The sequence below is a fragment of the Mus caroli genome, chromosome 1 (assembly GCF_900094665.2).
Source record: "Mus caroli chromosome 1, CAROLI_EIJ_v1.1, whole genome shotgun sequence".
Taxonomy (NCBI): domain Eukaryota; kingdom Metazoa; phylum Chordata; class Mammalia; order Rodentia; family Muridae; genus Mus; species Mus caroli.
In genome coordinates this window covers 153,770,272-153,792,232 of record NC_034570.1, presented here as the reverse complement: position 1 = coordinate 153,792,232, position 21,961 = coordinate 153,770,272, and the positions used below count along the sequence as shown (strand labels likewise).

General features: G+C 39.4%; 1 protein-coding gene across 2 annotated transcripts in view; it reads left to right on the top strand.

The window, feature by feature from the left end:
* The window catches only part of Prrx1 (paired related homeobox 1), a 69,927-nt gene extending 48,190 nt beyond the window's left edge, over positions 1-21,737 (top strand). The window contains exons 2-5 of one of the 2 annotated variants that reach the window (XM_021169301.2): positions 4,939-5,114; positions 8,958-9,139; positions 12,834-12,905; positions 18,452-21,737. In XM_021169301.2, coding sequence (XP_021024960.1) covers positions 4,939-5,114; positions 8,958-9,139; positions 12,834-12,888 — 413 coding nt within the window. In that variant the 3' untranslated portion in view covers positions 12,889-12,905; positions 18,452-21,737. The remainder of the gene's footprint in view (positions 1-4,938; positions 5,115-8,957; positions 9,140-12,833; positions 12,906-18,451) is intronic. The other variant, XM_021169292.2, reaches the window with a different exon arrangement.
* Positions 21,738-21,961: the final 224 nt, after the last annotated feature.

Here is a 21,961-nt window from a genome sequence, read left to right as displayed (position 1 = left end):
ATTGGAAATGTAATTGAGGAAAATATGAAATAAAAATATTTAAAAAAAAAAAAAAAAAAAAAGAAACAAGACCCTAAGTCTTTTCCTGTGCCTGGATCTGGGAAGACTTGCTATAAAAGGTTTATTTCTCCTTTCGTATTTAAAATTACCCAGAATCAAAGACATTCCTGACCTAACTAGTTGCTTTTCACTATTAAAAAGAATCATCAGAATCCAGGACTCACTGAGCCCTTTGGCAGTGGAGGCTCTAACTCTTGGTCCTGCTTTTATATGACAGTATAGGGTCCATCCTTCCAACATTTATCACCAGCACCTCTATGCTGCCTGTATCTCTCTCGTAGCACTGATTGAATGCACAAAGTCAAGAAAATGCCCACACAGAAAGAACTGAATTGAAATTTTAATTAATTAATAAATTAATTAATCAATCACTTTACATCCCAATATCAGCTTCCCCCCTAACCACCCCCACAGGCTCCCTCCTCCACACTGGAGGACTAGTGACATCCTCTCTCACTGAGGCCAGACAAGGTAGCCCAGTTAGGGGAATAAGATCCATGGACAGACAACAAAGTCAGTGACATCTCTAGCTCTAGTTGTAGTGGGGCAAGGACTCACATGAAGACCAAACTGCACATCTGCTGCTATATACGTTTAGAGGGTCTAGATTGGATTGTAATTTTTACATAGTATTTGATAAAATAGCAACATATATATGGATATTTAGAAAGGGATAGGTCAATATGGACGGAAACTATTGGTCAAGTCTTAACACAAGAAGTTAAACGTGAAATGTGCTTCCTAGGACACCTTGATTTTAATGTGTTTCTTAAAATGAAAGAGAAGTGTGCCCATGTGTTCCTGGGGAAATGATGGAAGGCAGGGGTGTTCTGTTGAGTGTAAATAGCCACAGGTATTTAGGGAGGCAACTGAGAGAGAAAGCACTGGACATCAGACCTAAACAACTACTAAAGATGCACATATGGACACTTGGGCAGCAATAGTCCATGACACATTGATTCTTGTTCACAGACCTGCCTTATAATATTTTTATATCAGCTAGCATGAGAAATCATTTCCCGTGAACCATTTCCATGACTAAGTCCGCTTTCCTTGCTGGTGTCTTTGTGGCTTTCTTTTGTACAGCATGCATTTGCACTTAAGAATGGAATCAAATTGGCTGTCCTGCACCCACCCCCCCACCCCAGTTCTATCTAGAGATCTCAAAATGTCATTGTTATTTGGGGCAAATCACTTTGTTCTGCTCAGTCCTTACCTCATCTGCAAAATGAGCGGGATAGATTGGGGAATTTCTTGCATTGTATTTGGTGCCAGAACCTTAGGCTTTCAAGTGAGACTGCACCTGTCCTTTAAGCCAGTTTAGTCATTCACCAAGAAAGTAGCAATAACTGTATATTTGTGAGGCATTCAAATACCAAACCCGTAAAATCCATAACTACTTTGGATTTACATATGGCCTCTTTTCGTAAAAATGTATTCACAAGTCCTGGTTATTCCAATCTTAGTAAATCCCAATCCCTTCAGGATGCCTAAAAATGGGGTCCATTCCATCAGCCAGTTGAATATTAGTGCCTTTCAATCATGTAGTTTGAAATTAGTCTTCACTGTAGCTGGCCAAGAGGAAGGCTAACTCTCCTGCTATGATAAGCCCTCATTGTGTTTTCCCAGAGCCCCAAATCTGATAGATGGATTTATCATACGTTTTTCAAGTGTCCTGAATTTGTAAACTTCAGCAGAGTTTATTTACCCTCTCCTGCTGTGGAAGACACTCTATCGGGTCCTGTTCTTCAATGGTAGGGAAACCTCTCAGGCTGTGAGCAGTGAGCAAAGACAGATGAGCCAATGAATCACGCGCTGCTCCAGTTGCCCCTCTGCCTACTCAGTGTCTCTTTCCATTTGACGTGGGGTTTGAAGGACATTTGCCAGAACCAGACTCCTGGGACCCTTGTGATTTTCATGTCTTTTCTCACCTTCAACATGATCTGAACTGATGTTTTCATTTGTTTAAAAAAGACCAAGAACATTCACTGGGAAACTCTTGCTGGAATCACTTCAGATAATCGTTGCTATTTATTCAGTGTCATAAACTGTAATCCTTCATTTCCCTTACTCCCACATCAGGGGAATTGGTGGTTTTATAGTGGACAGTCAGTGGAATTTCAATCAACAGTGGGAAATCTCAAAGAACTACCAAGAGATGATGGGGCAGGTTGTAACACTAAGAACAAGACATAAAAATACTCTTGATCTTGATCAGAGCTTGGCAGTACAAGAAGAGACAGGATTACAAGACAGAACAAAGGATATGGAACTTACGGTTTTGCAGGAAAAAGGAATTCTGGGTGAAGAAAAATCAAAGTATTTACTTAACCTGGTGTTTTCTTTATTTGACAAAAAATAAAATAGTAACTTGTGGTCTGATTGTTCTCAAATTTAGAAAAGTATAGAAACTAAGGACTTTTGCAGATTCACATTTTATAGAAACATGACATTCATAATAAGGTATTGTCTCAAAGTCCCCGAAGACCAAGGGATAACTGAAGATCCAGGCACATGAAACTGTGTTCAAGAGCTCTAGTATGAAGAAGATAAGAAAGAACAATACATATGCTTCCAAACAATTGAACAGGGAGGAGACTGCATATCCTAAAGGATGTTCGGTCCCACATGTTTGAATTACAGTGTTGATATGATGGTCAGTTCATTTTTCTAATAGGTAGGTGATGCCAGTCATGTTAGCTAGGATGTTCCAGGCCTGGAGAGATCTTAAAAATTATAATTTAAATCAAAATGAGACTGATCTGAGAGTCTCAGCACAGCATGACAGATGCTCCATCAGGGTGCAAAAGCATAATGAAGAGAGAGGATTAATGGAGCTCTTGCATCTATTAATCAGGAAATGATAGTCAACTCCTGTATCCACCAATCAGGAATGATAGTCAACTCCTGCATCCACCAATCAGGAATGATAGGCAACTCCTGCATCCACCAATCAGGAATGATAGGCAACTCCTGCATCCACCAATCAGGAATGATAGTCAATTCCTGCATCCACCAATCAGGAATGATAGTCAACTCCTGCATCCACCAATCAGGAATGATAGTCAACTCCTGCATCCACCAATCAGGAATGATAGGCAACTCCTGCATCCACCAATCAGGAATGATAGTCAGCACCTGCATCTGTCAATCAGGAACAACTTCTTTCTTGGAGAAATTGGATAAGATCTTACATGTTTTTCTACAGAAACACTTTCTGAGGACAAGAGACATTTTGTGTTTCCTGTGGGGGAAAAAATTAGCCAGTGTTTATTTTAACTGGGTCTTTAATTACCAAGGACAATAAATATACAGTGTCTGTTCTAAGTCCTGGAGGAGCCTAAGAGGGAAGAGAGATAGCACTCTCCACCATCAGACACCTAGAGAGCTGCTCTGCAGGAGTCTCCAGTCTACCCTGCACTTTGATCCCAAACATAAATGTAGAACAGGCTCTAATTTGTTACTTTGTAATGATATTACAGCTGAAGTGGCTGTGGATAAGACAAGTTGATTCTTGCTGGCAGATTTGTTGAGAGCTCTGTGTGGTTTTACTCATAGGAAATTGATTAGATGTGTTAGAAACAGAGAGCTAAGGGCTCTTTTTTGGCTGGGCTGTGGTGGTACATGGCTTTAATCCCAGCATTTAGGAGGCAGAGGCAGGCAGATTTCTGAGTTCAAGGCTAGCCTGGTCTACAGAGTGAGTTCCCGGACAGCCAGGGCTATACAGAGAAACCCTGCCTCGACAAACAAACAACAACAACAAAAAGAGCTCCTTTTTGTTAAAAATGAGCAAATATAAAATTTTCCCTTTATCCTCATCTTTATTCCTTGTGATTTACTTGCTATTGAGCCTCTCTAGACAGCATGTGCCATAAAAGAATGTGTATGACCCATATGGGCTCTGGGAATACAAACCTCTGAGATAGTTATTTGATGGTGGTATTAACACATCTGGTCAGCCACTTGGTTTCCAGTCAATTATTCTTGTATTGGGGCTGGGAGGGGTTTCAGGACAGGTTCACGTTGCTCTCTGATGGGCGCATTTTGCTCTCTGAATGATGGGTACATCAAAGTGGCTTTGGGATAATTCAGAGCTAACTCAAGAAGAACCTCTGCAGGTAAAAATTCAGAGATGTGATTTTGTTTTTTCTGAAGGTCCCTCAGTCCTCAAGACCCTACATCTCAATATGGGATGCAACTGTTTCAGGGAACAGCTCTTCATTCTTGTATGTTCTTAGTAATGGTTGCTTGGGTTCCTGATACTGTTCCTGGACCAAACCTTCATCTAAGCTAAATCCTGACTGGGCAATGGCAAGGCATGGAGGTTTTAATGAGTGTTGCTCTGAATCGGCCACTGCCTTTAAGGAATGAAATTTAACATGGAAACCTTTCTGATTTGGTTTGAACAGTCTCTTTTCTGTATACTGTGCATTTGTGTCTGTGTGTCTGTGCTATGGAGAGAAGCTGGTATAGTTTGTGATGAAATTGCCTAAATGCACATCATAGAGTGTAAGGGAGTGAGGTAAAATAAGACCTACTTTTCTTTCCCCGTCTTTGGTGAAATGCAGAGAACATAGAAAAGAGTGAGACTATTCCTTTAGCCCTCTTTTACCGAACAGACTTCAATGAGCTGCAAGTGACATTCTTCAGGCAATCATCTCAGGTCTAATCTTATATAGAAATGCAGTAGTAAGGCTCCAGGACTGAGAAGGATTCTTGGCCCTTGCTGGCATTTGTATAAGAAAAATGGCATTTGACTGTCGTACTTTGCTAAGGACATGAGCAAACGAAGCAATCTCTCATTATAGATGGCAGTAAATCCAAGCCACCTGGGACCTCTAGAGTGACCTTTCTTTCTTATCACCATTTTCATTCCAGATGACCAGTTGAACTCCGAGGAGAAGAAGAAGAGAAAGCAGCGGAGAAACAGGACAACGTTCAACAGCAGCCAACTGCAGGCCTTGGAGCGTGTCTTTGAGCGGACACATTACCCGGATGCTTTTGTTCGAGAAGATCTCGCACGTCGGGTGAACCTCACTGAGGCCAGAGTGCAGGTAACTTAGGCTTTGAGTGGCAGGCACCAAGCATGCCCTCCACAGTGACACATCGCTGAGCATTGTTTATGAATACCAATTGTAGGTTTGGGGCTGGAGCTCACACTGATATGGGTCATGAAAGTAAAGTATAACAACAGGCTTCATATCTTTACTGTGCTTCTTTGGGTAGAATGGCATCTTAAAAATCCAAGCCGAATACCTTTAGGAAGGATGGAATATGCTGTAGAGAAGGGAAGGCTATCTCCTTTCTCTGTTGTGAACTTTCTATATTGTGTTTGATATACTACTATCCACTGAAGGCTTGCCTCTGTACCGCCAGCTCTCAATTTAAATCCTAGAGTGGCCACAGATAACTCTTCCTCACATAAGCCTTCCTCACCAGCTTGGGAGAATATATATATTCATCTGTGGCCCCAGGGAAATGAGGACAGAATGTTGAGGATACACCTTTGCATCAGCAGTCAGGGCTTAGATGATGCACCATAGCAGCATAGCATAGTTCTGTAGCATCATCATTGATCCTGTTCTGATCCTGTTCTCCTTCTCCCGCTATCCTCACAGAACTGATGTTAACCTCAGTGCACACCACCCCAGGCTGCTTTTCACACAGTGCTATGAACTCCCTCCACCTTCCTAATCCTCTACATCTCTATTTCCCAACTTCCACCTGCAGTGAAATGACATCTGCAAATGAGTAACCCACACAAGAAAGAAACAAAGAAACAAAGAAAGAGAGAAGAAAGAAAAGCACATCAAAAAGCATGCTCTTAGTTTGGGTGTTTTCTTTTTCCTTTCTATTTACTTTGATCTTTTGGTTTTTATTTTTAACTTTTAGAGAGAGAGAGAGAGAGAGAGAGAGAGAGAGAGAGAGAGAAAGAGAGAGAGAGAGAACATAAACTTAAATAGGTAAGGCAGTAGGGAGGATCTGAGAGGAGTTGGAGGAAGGGAAAGAATATGGTCAAATATATTATAGGTAAAACAATGAAATCAAATGAACTAATATCCCCTAGTTTCCCACAGTACCACTTCGTTGTAGTGCTCCGAATTTTAAAAAAGAAATATAGGTTGTGTGATGGTGAAAATTGTTTTTAAAATGCAGAAGGGTAGCCTTTTGAGTTGGGAGATAAAGCTTGACCAATTTCAGTGGTTGACTGTCATGCATGTACACACATAACACATACATATGCACATACATACATACACACATGATAGGAGACACAGGAAAATGCCATCTATGTATCACCCATGTCTATTGTATATCTTTTTTTCCTCTTCTTTCCCACTATACTACAAAGCAATTCCTCTATTGCTGGGAACATATTCTGGGTGAGTGGCACAGAATTGTCCCTCTGTGAGTTTGTTATTTTTCCTTAAACTCCTAGCCTTTTTCAGACCAAAGCAATCACTGGACTCTTGGACTCCATATTCAGGGCATTTGTCATAACAGGGCATGTACTGTATCAAGTTATCTGTGGGTCTAGTCCTCTTCCTGTATGCTAAAGTCTTCCTTCATGGAGATAAGTTTATTCATCATTGCAAAATACATTTCTCTCCCTTGCCTCAAATGCTTATTGAGCTACTGCAGCTTTTTTTTTTTTTTTTTTTTTTTTAACTTAATTTGATTTGTTGGAGATAAATAAGGCACTGGCCCTCTTATTAAAGGTACCATTGCCTAGAACAGAGAGAAGGTGTGCAGGCCATTGACTGATGATGTCATCACAAGATGATTCCCACAGTAAAGGGATCTGAGAGTATGGCCCATAGAGTAGAGGAAAGAATGATCCACTCTACTCTACCCTGGGAGCTACCTGGGAAGAGTACCCCAGTATTACCTGTGTATTACCTGTACAAGTCATCGAATCAACCACAAGACCGAGTAACAGGCAAATTAAATAACAGTTTGAGGATAAACCCTTAGTGTAGTAGAGCTGGCATTTTTATCCAATTCTTTTAGACCTTAATGTCACATACCTTTCACTATAACACTTCATAGAGGAAGTGGTGGTAGAATAAAATCTTGGGTTTGAAATCTGGGCAGAGAGCAGGAACACTAGAGGTAGCGTGAAAGTAAGGTGTCACTGGATGTGGTGGACACTCATCTACTGTGTTGTATCTCTGACAGGCATAAGCCTAAGACACACTAAAAAACAAGTGTGGCTTTACGAGAGAGCTAATTCTTGGACAGTAATATATTTTGTGTGCGTATTAAGAAATTTTCAGTTTAGTTTTCAGTAGGAAGGTGGTAGAGGGTATCAAACAAGGCATCAGTTGCATTTACACTTAAAGTGGTAACTCTAATGGCAATGTGTTGTTCGTATTACAAAGGAAAGTTCTGAGGACTGGGCAGATAGGGAGGAGGTGTCTAAAACCACCTTTGCTGATTTCCATCCAGGCCCTGCATGCTGCATGATTCTATGGGGGGCAACAGTCACATGGCATTTTAGGTAAATCTTGTCCCCTAGAGCAATTTATTCCCATCATACTTTCTAAAAACTTGACCAAAAATATTTGGCTTACATATTTAGATAGAGATACACATCAGGCTTTAACAAACTTTGAACTGCTTGAAAGCAGTCAATAAGTCCTCGCCATCTCTTTCTTCCCATTTAGTACAAGGTCTGCACTCTAATGAGCACTGCATAGAGCATTCTTGAATGAATATAATGAATGAATAAAATCACATTGCAGTCTGGAAGAATTGTATGGTCACGGGCTAGATACCCTTCAGTAAAAATAAATGCAGTTATTATTAGCATGAACTTCAGGATTATATTTCACTGGACACATTTCCTCAACTTTAAAGTAGAAATGATAAAACCCAACATGCAGAATTATCATGCTAACTAGAAATACCATAAGTCACAATGCTGGCTACTAGTCCTAGTACCAATTTAAATAAGTTAAGAGTATATAATTAGGTGTTGCAGATCCTGTCTGGCTATGTACATCCTTTGAGATGTACAAATAAGTGTCCTCCAAGTGAATTCTCAGGGCTAGTGCCTGATGTGTGTGTGTCTTTTCCTCCATGCCGAGACTTCCTTTATAGAATGTAAATAGGTTTCTCTGTCTGATTCAATATGGTAGAAGTGCTGGGACCTTAAAGCCAGGACCCAGTGTACAGATCCACGCTTGAGGAGAGAGGGATACCCCTAAACATCTATTGTCCCTTAGCCTTGGTCTACAGGCTTCCATTGGTTGGGCCAGTTTATTGGAGCACCCTTTAGTGGTTCTTTTTCTTTTGTTGCACCTTCACTCCTATGGTTTTTCCTGCACCTTTTCTATGGATAATTTTCCTCTTAATCCTTGCCAGAAGGTGTGGGGAGATAGAGAGTTTTCTTTAAAAAATGAACACAATGGAAGCAGATAAAAATTTTGAAGAATCTTTAAAATGCCAAAAAAAACCCTATTGTATCCATTGCCAACATCTAAGGAAATTCTAATTTTATTGAATATAACTTCAACAGGGTTTATAACCAACATTTTATTGTCTTCTGGAATGTTCATAGATTCCCATCTCTGGATTCTTAATTACTACAAGTATTTCATGGTCCTTTTGTGCCGGGCCTTTCATATGCTAAGCTCTACCCCTGAAGCATTCCACAGATACAGAGGTTTAACTCTAAAACTCATTGCCTGTGGGAGAAGGATAACACTGCAGGATTTCTATGATTTTAAGAATGGGTCTAGACTCACCCTGTATTTTTCTTGAGAGGGCATTATAGAGCAAAAAGATCAACCAAAGTTTTATTCATGTAACCTATTGCTGTTGTTGTTGTTGTTTGTTGTTGTTGTTCCTCCTCTCCCTCTTGACGTCTTTCTCCCCTCCCAACAATCTTCTAGGTGTGGTTTCAGAACCGAAGAGCCAAGTTCCGCAGGAATGAGCGAGCCATGCTGGCCAATAAAAATGCTTCTCTCCTCAAGTCCTACTCAGGAGATGTGACTGCTGTGGAGCAACCCATCGTACCTCGCCCTGCTCCCAGACCCACCGATTATCTCTCCTGGGGGACAGCCTCTCCGTACAGGTGAATGACTGGCCCACTCTCTCTTGCTCCACTTCCACACGCTTCCCAGCCATCCACCACTCTCAAGGCTGCTTTTGCAGCTGGCTGACATTCCTTACTGGGTTTACCTCTTCAGAGACATTCAACTTGCTGGCATCCACACATTTTTTTTTCCAGGAGATTTCTAGTTGCCCCAGGAGCAGGGTTTGGGGCAGAAGAGAGAGGGGCAGCCACCAGCAGTCTCCTCCTGGACTCAGGAATTCTTGCCAAGGTTGCAAGACTGGGAAAGAATATAAATGAACAGATCCTTTGTAAACTGTGCCCGATGGCCCTCTTGGAACCATTCTGGAACAAAAGTATCCCATTTAAGACACATTTGCTGTGTTATGGCCAAGAAGGGAATCAACGTGTAATTGCTCCAAGTGTAGGACTAAAGGCACTCTTCACAATAAATCTGATTTTGAATGAAAAGGAAAGGAGGAAGGCTGGAAGGGAGAAGGGGTGAGGCAAGGATGGAGGGAGGAGGAGGAGAGAAAGGAGTGAGACAGGAGGGAAAAGAGGAAAAGTCAGCAACAGAGAAGCTCATTTTAATCACTTTTATGACCCTAGTACTTTGTTAGGGGGAAGGTTTTCTTTAGATTCCCAGTACTTCCTACTTCGTTTGTACTTCTTATGTATCCCAATCTCTCTCTCTCTCTCTCTCTCTCTCTCTCTCTCTCTCTCTTTCCTGTGATATGCTTTAAATAGAAAAGAAGAATACACTAAACTTTTATATTAAGAAGGAATCATTTACTGCTGGAAATAATAGATGACTATTTCAATCCCTATCTGGAGACTTTCGCCCTCCATTCATGGTGCCTTTCAGAAATCACAGGTTGACATAAACACACCTAGGATTCCTGGACTGAACTTGATCAGGCTAGTATGCCTTTCTTTAAACCTTGGAGAAACCCAAGTCAAGGCTATTATATATCCTGCCCAGAAGAACTATGCTCACATTCATTTTTCTATTGAATGACATCTGTGCATCTTTTTAAAGTTAATTCTTGACCTATGGAGGGATTTAAAACTGGTTACAGGGAATTGGGCCCAGATAAAGATGTGAAATGCCACATTTGTGAAACACAAGTGCTTTGACACACTTGATAGGTGCCACTAAATCCCAAAGCCTCATCTAAATGCTCTCTCAGGTCCAAGTAAGTTCTTCAGAGAAACATCATAGATGCATTTGGAAGTTTTATACACACCCCTGTGAACTTAGCCTGAAGCAGCTCTGATCTCAATGATAGGTGTCTGTGTCTGTAAGAATGAGAGAAACCGATGTGTGTTCTGGGTCTCCATTGGCCCAACCCTTGTGGCCATGTCTATGTTACCTACTTGATATTTAGATGCTTCTCCTGTAGAACTTACTAAGAACACATTTTGGAGACTGTTTGTGTATAGCATATTCTATAATATTTTAAGTAAGAGAAGGACTGTTTTCCCTACAACTATTGGTAGTCCATAGAGTCAGTGAACAGGAATATGGGTATAGTTCAGAGATGGTGCATTAAGATCTCTGGTTTGAATTGCGTCTAACCAGGAAGTATGGCTCCTTTTACTGCTTATGTCTTCCTTGGGATTTTTACCCCAAGCAATTAACCATCCAGATAGCTGTCATGTGGTCCCTACTCATGGAGCTGAACACAGCATACTGCACAAATGGAGATGAGATCCTTCCTGAACTAGCATCAAGTTAGGCAATCTGAACCAAAGAGACATGCCCCAGTGTGGGCATCTAGCAGGAACTAGTAACATGGGGGTTTGGTGTGCCTTTTGGGGAAGTATTCTATTTTAATTGAAAAAATATAGAAATTCTATTTTGAAAATCCACTCATAATGTCACCATTTTGATATAACTAGTTAGTTCATTTTATGATTAGAGTCCATTATTTTATATAGGGATAGTCTTAGTGTATATATTATTTTGTATTATGCTCTATCATTTAAAACTGTGTAACTTAGTACTTTTTTACTCATTTCGTGTATGCATTTATTTCTCTTATACACAATGTTTGTAAAAAAAAAAGCCAATTGAAGCAATATAGAACCTAATTGTTCATATTTTGTATGAAGAATAAAACTAATATCCAATATAAGTAAAAAAAGCAAAAGTTTAAGGCCACAATTTAATCAATGATATGTTTCTTTGACATATTGTTAACTGAAGTGTTTTTAATCTCATTAATTTCTGAAAGTGTCAAAGACTATTCTGTTACTTGGGGATGTTTCTGCTATGTTTAGAGTCAAATATATTATGGTTTTACATTTTGAAACTTGCTAGGAAACATAACTGTTGTTGAGGAAATATATATATATATATATATATATATATATATATATATATAAAAGCAAGAAATAATGAAAAGCAAAGGCGATGACAAACCTTGTTGTTTCTGTCAGTACCATCATGTCAAGCTAGTACCTCACATGAGATATTCATTAAAAGATCTTTCTCTTGGTCAACCTTTAGAGCGCTTCTGTGTGATAGCTCTATTCTTGCTCTGGTTCAAAACAAGAGGAAACCAGACACTTCCCCAGGTTTAAGTCTCCAGCAAGCAGAGTTGGAACAGTACTTTTGGGCCTGGTTTCTACCCAACTCATTGGGCTGCATGACCAGCCTATCCTATTCAAATTTAACATTGCATTGTATTGGAAAAGCCAAAATGTATACGATTGGGAAACTATCTAAATTCTACTTCGTGGCTCAAGCATTCTTTCTTGATCTGTCTAGAGCTGAGGTCTCCATCCTAGGGTGTGGCATCTTAAGGCAATGGCTTACATGGCTAGCTCATCAAACCAGGGACAGAGAGTAGACTCTTGTCAGAGAGAATGGTTTTCTGACTTCCATAGCTTGTCTCAGGAGAACAGGAAACCAAGTCATAAAAGCAGTTATTTGCCTACGGTCAGAATCATGGGCTGGAAAGTACCCTCTGTCCCCTTTGCTTTTGCTGGATGTCTTTGCTACTGAGTGTAAAGATCATATAACAGTTATATCATCTGGACTGGGGAGGTTTTGGAATGATACTAATGATTACATTAGGACGAAGGGTATAAACCAAGATTGTCTCAGGCAAACCAGGACATTTGGTTCACTCTAATTATAGCTCATCATGATGACATCACTCATTCTCTTGAGCACATTAGGTGATGACATCAGACAGGCAGCCAAGGTACTAGGGGAAGCAATGTATTTCTTAACATGAAAACCACTTTCCTGACAGAGGTTGTTATTTATCTGTAGCTAATTGAAGCAACCATGTCTTTGGGACATAACCCCACTTCTTAGGTGAGAATCATCTTCTTTAAGTGATTTATGAGAATGGAAATACACACCAACTCTAAAATGATCAAGACTCACTATCCGTACACGGTCATTACCTCGTGAGTAGTAAGAATCAACTAAGTTCTATACAATTCTTTGAGATGAAGTTGCCAAGAGACTTTTCCCTAGACATCATAGTTCCTACAAGAGATTAACAGTGAATGGCTTGTCTCTGTAGTACTGGTCAGGAGTGCCAATTGTAGAGGGAGGGCTGGACTTGCATAGTGGCAAGGGAAAGAGGCTGATTCCTCTTGTACAGTGCCCCTCCCCTCTGGTGGTCTTGGTCATGGTGCTGCTGACATCTGCTCAACGCATTTGGCTCATTTCTCCCTTTCACACTTTCAAAAATAGATCTTCGTCCCTCCCAAGATGTTGTTTACACGAGGGGCTTCATAACGGATTCTAACGGAAGACACTGAAAAGGTAACTTGTCAGATGGGCAGGAGGGTGGCTTCTGGGGGTAGGGCTTAAGGGGGAATTAGGGTTTTTGTTCTTGTTTTTGTTTTTGTTTTTGTTTTTTTAAGAAACTGAGGCAAGGCATTCTAGAAATGCAAGCAGTGTAGGTCTCCATACGGGGAATTAAAAGTCAGGAATGTAAGAAAGCCTGCCCAACTGAGGGAGTATAAGAGTTGGTAAAGCAGCCTCCCTCAGACACAGCTATGTTCAGGAATCACTGGGCTGAGCCTATGAAGACTCTGATCCAATAAGTCTAGTATGGGGTTGGAATTCTGCATCTCTCAGTTGTTCCACTGAAGTCATTCTCATGGGAATTCCATTTACAAACTTTGACTGGGGTGACTTCAGATATCAGAGTATGGGCCAAGGGTCTGACTATGTTATTATCCTGATTCTGTGGTTTCTCAGGCCAGTACCATAGTTGATTTATCTTGTAACTTAATATTTTAAAATAGAGCTAGATATACCTTGCCTATGGTATGTCTCACTAGGGAGTTTGGAACCCAGGGATAAACAATATGGTATGTATACTCAACACTGAGATCAGAGAAATGCAAAAGATCTGGTGGCAGTCGAGAGATATTTCTAGAAAGAAAAGTTAAACATTACAGAGGGATGGAATAGAACAAGCGATGGGAACCAAAGCCTTACCAATGAGAAGTGGTCCCATGTGTCCACTTCGAGAAAGTCAAGGCTACATTTTAAAACTCAGCTTCTGCATTTCAATTAGAAGCAAGACATGATGATTTAAGTTGCACAGGCATGCCTCCAAAGGCTTTATGGAATCTCTCTTTAGAAGTAAGTTTTCCTAGGAAGACTGAAAATTTTCTTAGATGACACACACATACCTCTATTGCTCTTGCCTTGACAAGATGACAAACCAAAGAGATGGCCTCTGACCTCTGTATTTCAGAATCCAGAAAGCAGTGAAGCAGAGCCCGTGAGAGGCGGTCCTGAGGGGGTGGAAACCTGGATTCTAAGGACCATGCCCATGCTTCTCAGGCTGCCACAATCATGATGATGCTTTAAGCTGCTTGTCATCCACAATCACGATGATGCCTTAAGCTGCTTGTCATCATTTATTCGAAAAGGCTGAACGAAAAATAGCATTAAAGATTGAGTCAGGCACTACGTTTTTCTCCCCAGTTGTTTTGTGATTTACAGGACTGACCCTATGGGTGATTAGAAAGCAAACCGTTGAGAGTATTTGCTGTACTTCCTTGGTATTGGAGATCTTTCAGAGGAAGTTGAATTGGTCTTAAATGACTTGTCTCCAGAGGAAACAATCATCTAACCCTGCTGGTAGGGTTAGCACTCTGCTGGGTTGCATCTGCTTGGAATCTCCAAATAAGGAAGAGGGAGAATTTCATGCTTCCAGAAACGTGTCAGCTCTGCAAAGTCCCACTGCAGACTTGATGAGTCAGCAGATGGAAGACAAGCCTTTCCTTCGCATCCCTAATGTGTCCGTATGCTTTGTTTGGCAATGCAGCTTCTTGGTTACAAAGACCTTTGTTAAAAATTCAATAGAAATGGTACATTAGCCGATCTTTTAAACCTCAGTCCCAGGACTCAGCTCAGATGAGCTCCTGCATACAGGACTTGAATGTCTGTCTGTTCACCGGGCTCTTGGGGGTTGTCCTGTGTTTAGCTAATACACTTCACTAAGTACCTCTCTCTCTCTCTCTCTCTCTCTCTCTCTCTCTCTCTCTCTCTCTCTTTCTCTCTTTCTCTCTCTGTCTCTTCTCTAGGAAGTTTCCTCTCACCCTCAGCTCTAGGAAGTTTCATTCCGTGTAGCAACAAGTAGTAATTTTACATTGACTGAAATGGCCCATGAATTGGTTGAAATCAATTAGTTACCTTTGTGGATGTCCTTCTGGTAGGAAGAGATTTGGGGATTCTTTTGTTTCCTAAAGCAGAAGTTTCCATGACCTAGAAAACAGGTGGTCATGAACAGTCTCTTGGATTGGCAGTCGTCCAAAGCTCTCCTGCATCTGTTGTCACTTAAGCAAGCAAGTCTTCCATATCCCAATGCCATGTTTAAAGCATGACTAAGCAACTCTTCAGACACCCAGTTAGTTACCCAGTAACACACCAGTAGTTAATTCTCTCTTTTCTGACTGGTAATGAGTCTTGTTTGTCATGGGTATGTCAAAAAGCTGCTGGTAGACCCATGCCAAACACCTGGAAGGAGGTATATAAAATGTCACTGAAAGTCTGACTTGTGGGGCCATCTTAAATATTTATTAAGAGGTAGAGAATAGAGATGATGTCTGTTCTTTATAACCTACATATTCAGCTACCGAATGCTACAATACATTAACACAATGGTTGGATGTTCATGACTTCCTTAAGCATCTATCAAGTGAAAGGGGTATTGCTTACCAAACCTCCCACGGAAGTGCAAACTTCACTTGTTAATGTAAACTGCTCTCCTAACTTCTGGCTTCATAACTTGAGGGACTCCATATAATATTGCCACCGAATCACTGCTAGAATGTTGCTGTCATCTCAGGAGTGCCACAGAACGTGGAAAGACACTGTTCTCTGCCATGCATGTGCAGCCTGCCACTTGAATGCCTTGGTAAATAGCCAATCTCCTCTGCAAGTACTACCCTAATTCTCATTCATTTGGTTTTGAGTGAGAAAATTGATCAATCCTTCTGACTATTCCGTCAACCTACTTAGACAGAAACACAGTATTTCTAAGAGATGTGTTACCATGGTAACTACCCCAGCTACAGTATCAGACAAGATAGATAGGAGACTATGAAGTAATTATAGCCAAAATGATGTACTATAGACAGAATTGATATTGATACTGTAGTAGACAATTTGGAAACATAGTAACAACTTCAGAAAATTAACACGTGCTCCCCAACGTTCAAATCCCTCCTTCCAGTGAGGAAATGGAATACTTTCAGTTCTCAAAGAAAAGGTGGATTTCTATTAAGTAAGAACCTGCTACCCAGAATCTCAAAGAATGAGTAACTCTCAAAGAATGAGGAAGCTCTCTTAGAAACTCGGGCCAAGTAAACACAAACTTACCCCATAACAAGTTATAGTTTACCACTGCCATTTTTTCTTCTCTCATGATATTTAATAGCCTTGTATATTCAAAGGTCACTTAAATTTCTTCCCAGTATTTAACAAGTAATACAGACATGTTCTACTGCCAACGTTTGCACCATTTGTTTAAAATGCTAATAGTCGTGGACCATATTTAGAACCTGATATTCTCACAGAGACTTGGTTTAGAAAGGCTAATTTTATTTTATAATAATCTGTGACTTAGGCACATTCTCCAGATCTGGTTCTCTCTTTTGTTAGCTACTAAATTTTTGAATGTTTGGTATATCCTGGAAAGATGTGAACTGTAAATTTGAGGTTTGCATTTATTTCCTGTAGGATACTAGATAGAAGCACATTGTTCATCTAGAAAGTAAATGCTATCTATCTGGCTTTTGTCTGGTCTTAGTGGACTGTTCTTTCCATTCACTCATAATCCAAGCCTGCCTCAACCGAGGACTCTTCTGCCTCGTGGACAGGTGGTGATAAAAAAACAATGTTTGTTTTATTAAGCTTTAATGTATTAATGCATTTTTAACTGTGAAAAGATGTTTTATCGATCCAAGAATATGCAAGGATGATGCTCTTGTATTCCACAGCCTTCTGGCTTTGTTTCTTCCATGAAGATAATTAATTTTACAGAAAGCACTAGTCCTCAAGAATAAATGAATTATTTTTTCGAAATCACTACAGTAGGGTTATAGACATCAGAGGCACTGAGCACAGGTCAGTTTAATAATTCTATATCTGGCTATGACTATTTACTTACCAAATGGTTTATTGAAAGCCAAATGTGTGACTGGATGAAGTGTCAGCTCACCTGAAGATATAGTGGAGAAGAAAGAAAATGTGGTGACCCCTTGCAGCTAGTAGGGGACAGTGACAGCTACTGAACAAGTCAGAAATTAAAAGTGAAAGAAGTGAGTGAGGCAAAAATGGAAGATGCTGCAGGTGAACATTGTCTGGGGGAGGGAGGCTTAAGACCAGCTACTCAGAAATGATCAATAAGAATAACAGCTAGAACAAATAAAATAAATGTACAAATCTTTGTAATCCTGAGTGTTTCTCCTTCTGCTGCTGTGATGTAGACTTTATCCTCCCAATCACTTATACACATGTAATAAAGGTTTTCAAGGATTTGTTTTGTAGAAGGACTAAGAGATCCGATACTCAGTATATTTCTTTAACTATTTTTTTTTCTTGGCAAATGCTAGACTCTGTGCTGAAATAGACTACTGTGAGTCTTAATTCTATCCTTGACTCTGTGCTGTCCCAGATAAATATTAAGGATCTAGTCTCTCTAGCTTTAGGTTTCCTTCTTTCTGATCTTGTCATCTGATCCCAGAACTCCAGTGTCACTGACAAAATCCCATTGGAATGCAGGACCCAGAACCGAATATGTCATTCCATTTATAAGCCCTATCCCAGCTCTCTGTTGGAAGAAATTTTACTAATCTTAGAAACTGCTAGAATTATTCTATTTATTTCAAAGTTTCCTTTTAATTATTTCACATAAGGTAAAAGATTATTTGCATCCACATTTACACACCATTTTTTTCCTTTAAAAGAGATTCATGTATGCAATGAATAGAACCCCAGTAGTAATGAATTCTTGCCTATGTCCTAGTTACAGTTTCTGACAATCAAATCTAGCTTCTTGTTTCTCCAAACAACACAAATAGTGAGAAACAGTTACATCTGAGATCAAGAATAGTAAAACTATAACTTGGGAAGTTTATTTTGAAAATTTAAATATTTCCAAAATGACTGTCCCCAAAGGTAATGTGTGCTAGTCAAATACCTTTGAGAAGTTATTAAAAACAAAACCCACTGATAGGAAAGCCTTGACTTGACAATGCTTGTTACAATCATCCAATGAATCACAATGCCAGAGGAGTATGATGGGTTGTTCAATAATTCAATAAGCACATATAACCATTTCTATAATCTATAATCATTTCCTACAGTATTATTGATTATCCAAAATACATTGGAGTCCAGGTCAATTTCCTAGAATGAAGAAGCAAAATTCTTTTTATCTACTGTCAAATGCTTGCCATTCCCCTTCGCTGGTTTCACAGGCTATCTGGTATTGGTAGGAAAGATTAGACTCTGAACTAGCTGATGAAACTCCTGCTCTTTGACATGAGCAGTCTCCTCTTACCCCTGAAATAAATCATTACTCACTGTATCCAACAGAGCAAAGACCTTTCCATACCCTGTCTCATTCTTGTCTGCTTCCCCATGCCCTGTAAAAAGATGGACACCCTTTTCCAAGGACCTTAAATTAATTGAAAACTGGGGCTGTAAGAGACCCCGAAGGTCCTCTCTCTACCCCACTGCCCTGCCTGCCTCTGTCCTGAGAGTATATCCACCCAGAGCATGGTCTTACAGCTTCATGAAACTAATGTCTGTTATTCTCCCTGCTCTCTCCTTTGTCCCTACAGCGCCATGGCTACTTATTCTGCCACATGTGCCAACAATAGCCCTGCACAGGGTATCAACATGGCCAACAGCATTGCCAACCTGAGACTGAAGGCCAAGGAATATAGTTTACAGAGGAACCAGGTGCCAACAGTCAACTGAGGAAAAAAAAATAATTAAACAGGCCTAAGAAGAAATCAAAAACCATAAGACACCTATCCTGTTCTGTCGTATCTTCATCCGCCGGGGAAAAAAAATAAAAGCAAACAAACAAAGCCAGAACTAAAATATTGGGACCATGGCGGAGCAAAGCAGGAGAGGAACAAAATGAAAATTAGTTAACAAATGTTTCTTCTTGCTCTTGGATTCCTACCATCACCATTTGCTTTTGTGTGTGTATTTTGTTTTCCTTCTATCCATGCTTAGCTAATTATACTCCAGGCTTCTTCTGTTAGGCTAAGCCCACCCATTCCTATAATTGTATGAGAATAAAAGAAATCTGCAGCGGCCAAAGAAATTTATATATATATATATATATATATATATATATATATATATATATGAGAAAGATCACTTCTCAGTAAGCTGCTTGACTCCAGTGCCTTACTCTGTCTCCTTCCAAGTCTCTCTAGGAGATTTTTGAAAATCCAAAGTCTTTCTGAAGAATCTGTATTATTGTGTCCATGTTGGTCATGGTAAGGTCTTTCTATCAGTGACAGGAAAAAAATAAATGTACACATGTTCTGGTCACTAACCAGTCTGATCGATGTGGTTGGTCATGTCTGGTGTACTCTAAGCTCTAGGTTATGATACCACGGTTAACCCTACCCCTTACCCAACCCAAACAATAAAAGATCCTAAGTTAAAGATACTCATTGTTTTTGAACAATTGTGTCACTCGTTCTTTGATAGAAGAAATCCTTTCAGATTTAGAGATGGAAAAAAAAATTTTGTAGGAAGAAAAGTACTGAATTGTGAAAGGCATAGTCTATATTTCTTTGGTGCCTTAGAGGTGGTTGGATGCACACTTTTATATATACATATATATATGCTGTATATATTTATATATATTATATATAAAATATTGAAAGCTTGAGTTTGCAGTTTCTCAAACAGTATAAAAGCAAACTCTCTGCCATCACCACTGTCCTTATTTACACAATAATTATATGTTCATGTGGCATCTTGTTGTTTTCATAGTCTATACAAAATCCTCATTAAGGTCAGAGAGCAATTAGCCAGGCAGCTGTTTGAGAACAGCTTCCATTTTTATGTTAGGGCTTTAATGAAATTAGGAATTATTTGATGCTATAGAGTTGACCTTGAGTTTGGACTCTGATCTTGAGTGTAGTCTTTATCATCTGACTTATCATGAGAAATACAGTTGGAAGGATGAGGGAAGACAGCACTCTTTCTTTACTTCATAGGAATATGAAAGACAAGTAATATGTTGAAGTGAAGTGTTTAAAGCTTTGCTTAAATTAAAAAAATTAAATACAATCATACTCTTACATTTTAGTTATTTTGAAATGAGGTTTAGCATCCAGGGTAGGAGGCAGAGCTGGTATTTCTTTGTTTCTCTTTGTTCCCAGCTTTGCTTTGGCAATTTTCCTGGTGGAGTTGACCAAACCACATTGCCATGCTGTGTCTAGTTTACCTGTTTATAAAATGGTTTAACAATTCCTACCTCACAGGGATGTTGTGAGGCTACATCCATTTGTTCTCTCTCTCTCTCTCTCTCTCTCTCTCTCTCTCTCTCCTCTTCCCTCCCTCCCTTTCCTTCCTTCCTTCCTTCCTTCCTTCCTTGTTCTTTGTTTGTCCAGCACTTTGTAGCCGTGAAAGGAGAAGGGACATTAAGAGCATACAATATTCATGGATTAACACGGTATTTGAAAGCTTTGTTTTCTAGTAAGGAAATGGTATCTGGCTGTACATAAATATAACCTTGTATTTGGAAATGATAAATAGGTTTATATTTTCAAATATCTCAACAATAACATCATTTGACCAAAGAATAATTTAAGGCACAAAGTATAGAGATATTTTTTAACTTATATTTTCATCAACAGCTCAATTTTAATAACCATAGTTCTCAGTGAATAAAAAACTTCAGAGTGATTTTGGCCAAATATGTCAACATTGCAATATGTGTGTCAGTCAAAGTATTTGGGGTATAAGATTCACTTTTAGCACATACGTGTACTTCCCTTGGCATATCTGGTTGTGTTAATGGTGATTTTTCCCCTAGTCTAACAGGCACCCATCTGAAAATATATTTCAAGTGATTTTGTACTTTGTTCAATAATAAGAAGGAAGATCATCTTGTGTACTTTGATCTCATGAAGTGATTCCTTCTCAACAACTACTATTAAAGCCTTTCTTTCAGAATAGTATATGTGGTCTGGATTAATATACATTACTTGTTTTTATCTCCACTCATGTCTTTGTCCCATTGATTGCTGCGTGTTATCATGTTTCAAAAAAATGTACATCCTTATTGTGAAAATGTTTTTTGATTTGTAAGTGAGTACAGGTCCAAGAGACTGGTAAACTTTGGGAATTTAGAGTTTGCAGAGAATAGCTAAAATATTTGGTTTATAGGCAAGGAAGAGAAATTATAAATGAAAAGTGTTTTCTAAGGAAAGCAGAATCTTGGAAGGCAGTTGTTGGACGTCATCTGAAACCTTCATCCTGGCATCCATTTCCAGTGGACATCAAACAAACCTGATCCCATAAACTCAAAGGAGGAAGTGGGATGTTGTATCTGATGCTTCGTACAAGCAGCTTCTTGGAATTTCATAGAATAACCCCTGCTAGTTAATCATAGGAATGTCTGCAGCTGGTAGACCCACAGCACAGCAGCTTTATCTGAGCACTTACTAGGAAAAACACCTGAAGCACTGATGCTCAATTTTGTTCATTTATGGTAAACTTTGTAAAAGAATATAAGTTTAACAAGTGGTTTGGAGGGTTAGATATCTAGCTTGTAAGTCAATTACCAGAGGAGTGTCTTAGTGCCAGACTCAAGGCATATAGCTACTGCTCTCCATCAATATACCCAGATGAAGGCATTAGAACCATCAATGTCCACACTCCCTTACCAAAGAAGAGGCCAATTAGTACAGCACTTGGGAGGTTAAATTAAACCAGAAGTAATGACCTAATTACAAAAAAAGGGAATAGCATATGGTAATAAAGATCTCATAAAAAATGTAATATGTAAATTATATCTTGCTTTATGATGTAAAATATACATTGTTTGTGCTAGAATAGAAATGATTTCTTTTCAATAAAATGAAAGACTGATAATACAATGCCTTTTGTTATAATACACTGGACTCAGATGATTATTTTCGCTTTCAACTTCCCAAAAGGCAGAACTGCTTAGATTCAAGAAGACACTGAGAAATGTGACGGTAAGAATGATTTATAAGCAAAATAATTTCCTATCAGAGTGTCATCCACAACCCTTGGTTTTAATGACATAAAAATTAAGTATTTTAAGCAGTCATTGTGCACGGCATGGGTGAGTG